The sequence below is a fragment of the Pseudoliparis swirei genome, chromosome 14 (genome assembly GCF_029220125.1).
Source record: "Pseudoliparis swirei isolate HS2019 ecotype Mariana Trench chromosome 14, NWPU_hadal_v1, whole genome shotgun sequence".
Taxonomy (NCBI): domain Eukaryota; kingdom Metazoa; phylum Chordata; class Actinopteri; order Perciformes; family Liparidae; genus Pseudoliparis; species Pseudoliparis swirei.
In genome coordinates this window covers 6,497,188-6,506,808 of record NC_079401.1, presented here as the reverse complement: position 1 = coordinate 6,506,808, position 9,621 = coordinate 6,497,188, and the positions used below count along the sequence as shown (strand labels likewise).

At 48.6% G+C, this 9,621-nt stretch overlaps 1 protein-coding gene across 4 annotated transcripts; it reads right to left on the bottom strand.

The window, feature by feature from the left end:
* Positions 1–519: 519 nt before the first annotated feature.
* On the bottom strand, positions 520–9,398 carry jam2a (junctional adhesion molecule 2a). 4 transcript variants are annotated; one of them, XM_056431553.1, is made up of 11 exons: positions 9,034–9,398; positions 5,997–6,062; positions 5,709–5,819; positions 4,538–4,687; positions 4,265–4,452; positions 4,043–4,145; positions 3,800–3,907; positions 3,676–3,691; positions 2,277–2,348; positions 1,829–1,862; positions 520–1,605 (listed from the first exon to the last, which is right to left on the bottom strand). In XM_056431553.1, exons 1-11 carry the CDS (start codon positions 9,080–9,082, stop codon positions 1,567–1,569), a joined length of 936 nt encoding a protein of 311 aa, XP_056287528.1. In that variant the 5' UTR covers positions 9,083–9,398; the 3' UTR covers positions 520–1,566. The 4 variants fall into 4 exon arrangements, with proteins under 4 accessions (XP_056287528.1, XP_056287529.1, XP_056287530.1 ...); XM_056431554.1 differs by having other exon boundaries at positions 3,676–3,688; XM_056431555.1 differs by lacking the exon at positions 2,277–2,348.
* Positions 9,399–9,621: the final 223 nt, after the last annotated feature.

The following is a 9,621-nucleotide window of genomic DNA, read 5'->3' as shown; positions in this document are numbered from 1 at the left end:
ACGGGAAAGGACGCAATCAGCTCACCCCGATATTCTTGGAATACTAATACTAATAGTCCTAGTGATGTCCCATTTACCTTAGAAGAACTGAAAAGAGCAATAGAAAGAGGAGGACTTGCATCACCAGGGAAGGATGAAATTTGTTATATAATGCTGAAGCATTTAGGTAGTATAGCAATGATGAAATTGTTATTTTTGTATCATAAGGTTTGGCAAGTGGGGACACTACCTAGGTCTTGGGAAGAAGCTGTGATTATCCCAATCAGGAAACCAGGTAAAGATTCATCAAACCCAATGAATTACAGACCCATAGCATTAACATCCCATGGAGGTAAAATAATGGAAAGAATGATTACAGATAGATTAGGATTTGATATGGAGTCCAGGGGAATGATATCACCTCATCAAAGTGGATTTCGGAAAGGAAGAGACATATATGGTAGAGAAATATGGGCATGTTGATTGGATTTTGTATCATTAACGTTAATCTGCACAGTAACGGATACAGTTATATCATAATAGTGGAGTTTAAATGTTTAATAAACATACTTTATTTTTCATCACTGTTAACGTGATCTGTAATGACTGCCAGCAGGTTTTTGAATATAAAAACGTTTTATTACATATACACCATTCAAATAAAACTCTGAACAACCTATTCACACACTGTCTATAGGCAGACTCTCCAGTTTGATAAACATCGATAAACAGTGGCACAGAAAAAAGTAAGGCAAGTGTGATCCATAGATAAATATGACAAATTAAAAAGGCACAAGGTATATAAATGTGTGTGTATGGTGTATATATATATATATATATATATATATAAGACCATGCAGGCACATTAGGGTGGAATGGGGGGGTTGGTCTCAATATAATTGGCTGGAGTGGCTTCCTATTCTCCTGGACTGGTTTTCATGCACAAATGTATTATTTAACACATCCGTGGTTTTATGTCGTCAATAAGACCATAAGGGTCTTCTCTAACACCGGGGTCCCAGGGGCCACTAAACATTGGCGGACATTGAGATACATGTTTGAGAAGCATTAACTTTTGTGTGGATTGAAAACAATGCTGTTTCTATGGCCTCGAGCAGAATTGGAAAAGCAAAACTACTACAACTAAATCAGTCAGTCTTTAGTGAAAGAAGTCAAAAAGGAAGTTACACAGGATTGGCCTGCAGAGGGCGGAAACAGAGTGTAGAAAGGCTCCTCTCGTTCCTGGGTCATTCAGGAAAAAGAGCGATTTGTAGTTCACCACCTGACCACCAGGGGGCAGCAGAACACCAGGAAAATAGACTTAATTCCCAAAAGAGCGGAATAAAACATCAGTGACCAAGACGACCCAGGGGAGAGAGGAGGAGGAGGAAGAGGAAGAAGCCTTGCACATGTTTTCTTCTTTTCTTGCCGTCCAAAAGGAAGTGACAAAGGGTTTCGGGGTTTGGAAAAGAAGACCACGGAGCTCGCTCAGAGTCCAGAGACGATAAAACCAAAACAAATCAGAGAATCTGATGTTTGGCACCTTGTCACCAGGCGGACGAGTTCTCGAAAAGGAAGGCCGCCTTCTCAGAGCATGAACGACTGGGTGTGTTTGAAATCCTGTGGCTGGATGGAGAGATGTGGGGGGAGCATTAGTGTGGAATTGTTTCAGAAGTATATGGCAGTGTGACTTCAATCAAAAACACAGCAACATTCATTAGATAAGTATGAACAGTCAGCGCTTTGCCACTCAGAGCTTAATATGAGAGGAAGAGGATGAGGGTGGGGGGGGGGTGTAGGGAGGAAGAGGGTAAAGGATTGCACAAATAATAAAAAAGCAAACGCTTACATCTTGGGGCGGAGGGACGTAGTTAACATTGGACCTGGAAGACAAAGACACGGGTGAGCACATTGGACAGAGAAGAGGGGACACTCGAGATCAATAATGCACATCGGACAGGACGAGAGAGAGAGAGAGAGAGACAGAGAGAGGTGACCACAATCTTACACATATATAAAAAAAAATTGAAATCTAACTACTGAAAATGGAAAAGGAATAGTTTGACCTATTGATCAAATATAACTCTCGGGCAGAGACGCAGGTCAAGACACAACATGACAACAACAACAACAACGATGACCTGTCCTATCAGGTTGTGTTTGGTCTGTTTTCTTAATGAAACTCCAGAAATGAGTCAATGTGACGATCACGGCTGACGAATGAATACTTCATTCTGATTGGTCGGCCTTTCATTGGCTCCGTGTCCGCCAGCCGGCCTAAAGCGGGTCACACTCACGTGTCCTCAGCTCTGTGCAGGGTTTGGCTGCTGATGTGGGCTGCACCATGACACTGGGAGATCCAAAATGACCTGTGGGGGGGTCAGCGTGTTGGCTTTAAGGGGATAACATGGGGGGGGCATTTTGCAGCAACACTGCACATCATGCTGCGTGCTGGCATGCAGCAGAGCTGAAGAACAATGGCGGGTGAGCGGGGGTCAAGTCGTGAGCCAATCACATGCAGCAGTCCAACACCCTGGTAGACTACGGTTAATGGAGACATTAAACCCACTTATTCTAATTGTATTTATTTATTACAGCGATACGCGTAAAGGTTTCACCTGGGATTCCTTTTAAATAAATAAATTAGAATTTATTTTTTTTATAATAAAGAAAGAAAATTGTCCAAGCTGAGTTATAATAAGTACACGGGCTATGTGGAGTTTATTTTTGGGACACTGTCACTGAGATTTAATATCCTAAAAAAACACAACAACCATCTTAAGATTTCACTGTGGCCCCTTATATTTGGCATGAGCTCACATTAATCCTTGTGACCAGGTCCCCTGGACCATTCCCGCTCTGAATCCCGCCGCGTGGCCCCGTGCCGACGATTGGTGCATCAGATCTGTCACATCGCCTCTGAGTCTTCGCGAAGAAGCCGGTCCTATAAATAGGACGCCGAGGCCGACGGCGCCGCTTCTCTCCGTGGGATGAGCATCAGACTTCAAACGGCAACCGGCCAGGAACCCAACGGCAAAAAGGGCCGAGCCGAGGACGCGCACTTCTGTCTCCGTGGTTACGGTCTTGACCAGAAGGCCCTTTCGCCCCCGCTGCACTAAGAGCCCTCTGGGGCCCCGGTGTCCGTCTCAGGATCTAAGTAATCCATTTCAAATCACACATCCAATCAGCTTAATTGCCTGCAATTCTTTCTACCGCCTACACCCCCCCCCCCCCTCCATCCCACCGTTATTATTCCATAATTACAATGCACTGATTATTTCTCCCGTCTTTCCCCCAAAAAAATATTATTACATCATCTGTCTTGCGGCATTTTGACACTATTACAACAGACGTATACTCGGGCCGGAGACCGGCAACACATTATTTATTTTCGAAAGAAACAAACGCACACAAAAAGAAAACATTGCCCGTAATGTTGTTGTTGCTGTTGTTTTGTTTTTTTACATCTGTTGGCGCAAATCACCGGATGAGGCTCACAAGAAACACACACACACACATGTAGACACACACGGCCACAGCTGTCACTCTACACAGGCCTGACTCAGCACACAGACTGCGTGCAGTCTAAGTGCAACAACAAGCCCCCTCTCCCTCCTCCTCCTCCTCCTCTGAAGTGTGCCAGGTATTAGCCTGTGTTGGTCCACATCAATGTTAATGCAATCACAGAGCTCTTACCTTCCTCTGTGTCCTGCTGATGGACGAGTGACGAGCATGTTGGAGGGAACAGAGAGCCGTCAGAGGTACGACAAACAAACAAACAAACAGGGCAACACAACCGAACCAAAGAGGCAACACTCACGGCTGAAGAAGCCGTTGCGGTGCAAGAGGTACCCCCCGCATCCGCAGACCACCACCACCAGGCAGACCCCCACCACCGCCGCCACCACGGCCGACACGTTGACGTCCTCTGGGGGCGAGAGGGGCACAAAGACGGAGTCGCGGCCCGTTTTCCATCAGGAGATGATCCTTTTTATTAAGTGCATCGAATGCATACAAGTGCATGAAAACACACACTCTCTCTCACACACACACACACACACACCTATCGTCATGTGCTTGCCCTCGCAACTCTGTGGCCGCCCCACGCCGTTGGAAGCCAGGCAGCTGTACCGCCCGGTGTCCTCTTTGGCTACGGCTCTAAACTCCTGCAGAAGAGAAGGGGGGGGGGGAGTGAAAACTATTTCTCACAACACTTCCTCTCTCTCTCACTCACACCCTCCCTCCCTCACACTTTCACACACACTCACTAACTCCCCTCCCTCACCAGTACTCCCGTGTGTGAGTTCATCTGGTAGGTGGCGTTGGCGCTGCGCGGCTGGCTGATGGCCGCGTTGTCCTTGAACCAGGTGTACGTGGCAGGCGGGATGCTCTGCTGGTCCTGACAGCGCAGCTGCACCACGGAGCCTGTCACTGCCCCACTGGGGATGTCACAGGACGGGATGTGTGGGGGCACTGGGTGGACAGGACGGGGTAACAGTTAAAGAGACATAAGCAATGGGGGGGGGGGGGGCTCTGATTTGGGCTTTTTTTTTTTTACCGAGGACTTTGAGCGTGACGTTGGTCTCGCCCAGGTTCACGGTGTCCAGAGGAGCGCTGATCTCGCAGCGGTACTCCCCGGCGTCCTCCTGGGTCGCCCTCCTCAGCGTGACGGTGGCCCCGTCGATCGTGGCGCGGTCCTCAAAGGGACCTGAAGGAAAGGACACAAGGTCACGAGGATCCCGGAAGGAAAGGTCTCGCCTGGCTGCGGGCGAAGGCTGCGCTGTGCATCTCTTCGCAAATATATATATATATATACAGGTATACAGGACTGTCTCAGAAAATTAGAATATTGTGATGAAGTTCTTTATTTTCTGTAATGCAATTAAAAAAACAAAAATGTCATGCATTCTGGATTCATTACAAATCAACTGAAATATTGCAAGCCTTTTATTCTTTTTTACAGCTTAAGAAAACTCAAATATCCTATCTCTAAATATTAGAATATCATGAAAAAGTATACTAGTAGGGTATTAAACAAATCACTTGAATTGTCTAATTAACTCGAAACACCTGCAAGGGTTTCCTGAGCCTTAACAAACACTCAGCTGTTATAAATCTTTTTTTTTTACTTGGTCTGAGGAAATATTAAAATTTTATGAGATAGGATTTTTGAGTTTTCTTAAGCTGTAAGCCATAATCAGCAATATTAAAAATAAAAGGCTTGCAATATTTCAGTTGATTTGTAATGAATCCAGAATGCATGACATTTTTGTTTTTTTAATTGCATTACAGAAAATAAAGAACTTTATCACAATATTCTAATTTTCTGAGACAGTCCTGTATATAGATATACGCTGCAGTACGAGACACGACGTCCAGATCACAATAGAGCGAGAGATCCGGATTTGTCGTGAAGTTGTGATGACAAAATACAACGTGACAATGATTACTGGACTTTTTAAACCACCGTTCTTTTAAGACTAGGATTAAGATGCTGTTGTTTTTTTCGGACGTGATGCAAACTCCACAGCTGCTTCACAGTAAAAGCCTCCCGTGCCAAAATCACCATTTATTTCACCCACTGAATCCACATCCTGAACCACAAAGGAGAGGAAGCAAGGAGAGGAGACGGGCTTAAATATCTCGGAGACTTTATTGTTCTCCTCATCTCTGTGTGGCAAACCCCATCCAGCTGGAGCTGATTCTCCTGATGCGCTCCTCTCTCTCACCTTTGAAGTGTCCATCAAAGTACACGAAGGACACATCTTTCCCCTTCTTCTTCCACTCGATGCGCGGGTTCTGGTCCTTCTCCGTGCGGAACGTGCACGACAGCACCGCGTCTGAAACGGAAAGGAGGAGGTGTGGCGGGCGATGAGATATGTATGGCCTTCAATCAGCGGCTCTCTTAAACTGCTCGGCCTATTTTTAGCCCCGCGGTTTATTCCGTCGGACGGAATCCGATCAAGCGGGCGAACTCGCCGAGGCCGGAACAGTGACTCGGCCGGTTCCCTCCTCACCTGAGAACTCGTTCACCTCCACCTTGTGTTTGTCGGTCGTCACGGTGACGGGAACGGAGGGGGAACCTGGTGAGAAGAGGAGGGGACGGGAGGGGTGGGAGATAGAAGAAGAAGAGGGGTCAGAGCATTAAAAGAATGCAATATCGCTCGTCATCCGTTAGGGGGCAAGGTTGCGAGAGGAGAATATTTAATGTCCGTCTTTGCTCTGCTGTGTGAGGCCAACGGAGTCTTTCTCCGTGAGGTGAAGGGGGGATTATTCCCTCCTCAGCGGAGGCTTGTCCTGCAGATTAACCTGATGAACGGGGGTCTTGGAGATCTCTTGTTTCCCCTGCTGTCCGCCCGTCACCGAGACATTCAAACAGGAAGTGGAAGAGGGAGCCGGAGCTGCACTTCCTGTGTCCTGATTGGTTTACGGGTCAAATTATTTCCCGGCCATCCTGTTGTTAAATACAAATTCAATTTGGGTGCGAAGATTCGCAGGTTGGAGAGCAGCAGACGCACACAACATCCCAAACTTCAGAGATAAGGAGAAACACGATTTCTAGACGAAAGGCCACGCTTGAAATGACATAATACATGTTAAATGGGCCTCGAGGGTTCCAACTCAGAGCCAAGTTGCATCTTAAAACATTTCAACTCTGTATAACGAAGATGTCATCTTCACATATTCTTGGAGTAAAGGAGCTTTAGAACTCCACGCACACACACTTTTTTCCGGCCATTGTTTCTCACAAGCAAACTTAAAAACAAGTTTTCTTAAACAATTGTGTCCAGTTTCCTGTCAGTCACTTCCTGTTTCGGGCCCATTGTTACTGCGTTGCAGAAGTTGTTTCTCTGTGAAGGGGGGGGGGGGGGGGTCACCCGGAAGAACGGAGGGCGAGCCGAGACGAGAGGCAGGAAGCGGGTAAAAGAACAGGCCGCGTCGAACGACTGCGCTAACTGGCGCTCGTGAGCCCGCTCTCGCTCCTATTTACAGCTATTTTTAAATTAGCCTTTAAATAAACAACAGCCTATACAATAACAATGTCATGTGCCAAGTGCAGCATCCAGGACGCTGAAGTAGAAGCTCCTGTCCTGAAGTTGGCTCCATGCCCACCAGCCTCACTTACTTTCAGCTAAGTGAATTAAAATGGCACGACTCCCAGACTCCGCCCCCTCGCGGGTTGTTTTTTTGGGCCACGTGTTGACAAGATTACCACCGTAACCTCGACTCCGGTGTCCCCGACACCCTCTGAGGAGCGTTGTCCCACTGGAGGAGGAGGAGGAGGAAGAGGAGGAGGCCGTGAACGCTGTCGGCTCCGATGGCCTCGATTAACTGCGACGGACACATGGGGCCGGCTGGAAAAGGAAGGGCCGACTGTCCGAGGAGCCGCCAAGAGAATGTCGGTCAGGTTCGGAGAAGAGAAGAAGTTGACCCACTCGGTGCTGCTGCGTCTCTTCGGTGCCTCTGTAGGGGAGGGGAGTCGGTATTGGCCCAATATCCCCATCAGAGTGTCGACACAGCCCAAACTATGAGCCGGTTCTGGCCGCCCCAATGTCGGCGAGGTGTCACTTGTGCACGCTGACCCGGGCATGCAATAAAGCTCCAGCCAGCAGCGCTCGGGTCAGATTTGGACCCCCCGTCGGCTCCAGACATTGGCCCGAGGTTCTGATGGTCAAGAGCGAGTCCGGCAAACAGGCGTGCCGGACTCGAGCCGATCAGCCCGCAAAAACACTTATTCAAATTAACAGGACAAAACTAAAGAGGAAGGGGGATCCAGGAGACGCATCCTGTCTGGCTGCGTGGAGCAGATAACGGTCCTGTGGACGGAACGCACGTTTCAAGGCTGTAGGGGTAGAGAGAAAAACAGGGAGGGTGTGTGTGTGTGTGTCTGTGTGGATGTGTGTGTGTGTGTGTGTGTGGGTGTGTGTTCTCCATTCGAACAAAGCCTCTCTGTGCTACTGTAACCCTGTGAGCAGCAGCTGTCTCAGACAGCGATGTGGGAGTGGGAGCTTGAGATGGGGCGGGGGGGGGGGAAGGGGGGAGGGGTCACAGAGACCCACCCAAAACATTTCCTCTTAGATTTTGTTTTCTAATTATTTGTGTGTGTGTGCGAGAAAAACAACATACACTCCACAGGCGGTCGGTGATATAGAGCTGAGGCCGATTTGAAGCCGCTCTGTTCAAACCGATCTGTGCAGCCAGATGATGAGTGATTTCTGTCAGGTTGTCCACAGGAGACACACACACACACACCTACACACACACACACATGCGCAACCTCAGTGAACTTGTGACCTGACAGGTGGCAAAATGTGGACAACAGAGAGTAAAATCTGCGTCACTCTGGCTGTCTCATCCCATCCATCTCAGGCTGCTGCTGCTCCCCAGGAGTCCTGGAGACTCCGGCGCGGCTTCATGTTTCACCGACGGGGGAAAAGCTGCTTTTGCTTTAAAAAATGTATTTAAAAAAAAAAAAGTTCCTGAACTTTTCAGTCTCCTGGTCGCCTCCCTGCTAATGGAAAACAGTTTGAGGTTTCTGTTGGTGATTCAACCGCTGACCTCACGCACGGATCCGCCACCTCCCCTGCCAACACAGAAGGGGCCCCACCGGCCCCCCAGCACGCCGCCCCCACACCCTCCGGTGGCACCCTGCCACACACAACTTCAGGGCCAACTTGCCACAGCCCACTCTCACAGCGGGACTCTGACCTAACCGGAACACCAACGAATGATATCATCATAACAATAATGTCTTTATGTTTTGCATATTTAACTTTTAAAATGCGCTCACTAAAATTCCAATACAAATCTATTATTTTTCTTTTTTAAAGAAAATAAAACCACTACTTTGACCATTAAGAAAAAAGGTGTAATTTGAAAGAATATGTCTTGATAAAACAATATTATAAATCTATTTCTTATTCTATTTCTATACTTTGAGCAAAGGACATGCAGTGAGGATAACACATAAATAATGAATAAATCACTTAACCGAAGGCAAACACAGAGAATCAGTGGCTCCGTCCCGGGGAAGAGTTTCCATGGGTCACTTACATTGCATCAGTAAAACAACAATAGGCAGACACAGGGACGTCCCCTCCATTGTGGTCCACAACTCTCGAGTCGAGTCTTCCCAGGACGGCGCGAGGCGGCAGATCCCGAGCCTCAGCTTTCTTCTCGCACTTGTTCACAACTCTCCAATAATTCATCCAGCTTCCAGGGAAATAACTGTTGTGGGAGGGGGGGAAGCGATCGGACCGGAGCCGCGGAGAGGGTGAGCGGATGAGCGGCACGCGCCTCCGGGACTGATCGCTCAGAGACGCCGGTGCCCTGGCGGAGAGATCTGGAAAGGGGAACGGCGTGCCTCGGGTTACTATGACAAGGCGCGCGGTGGACGTCCTGTCTCCTGTGGCGAGGCTTTTGGCGCTGGCTGAGGTGAAGATGGAGGTGGAGGAGGGAGGGAGGGAGGGGTGGGTGGGTGGAGGCGTGTGCTCTCAGCAGCGCGCCGGAGCGCCGAGAGCGCAGCGCCGCGTCCAGGGCGCGCACTGCACTGCCAAATAACGGGAGTCACTGGGTTTGGCACCAAGGTGTGGCGCGCGAGCGGGACCCGGTTTGACCCGAAGAGGGTTTTTATGATCACTT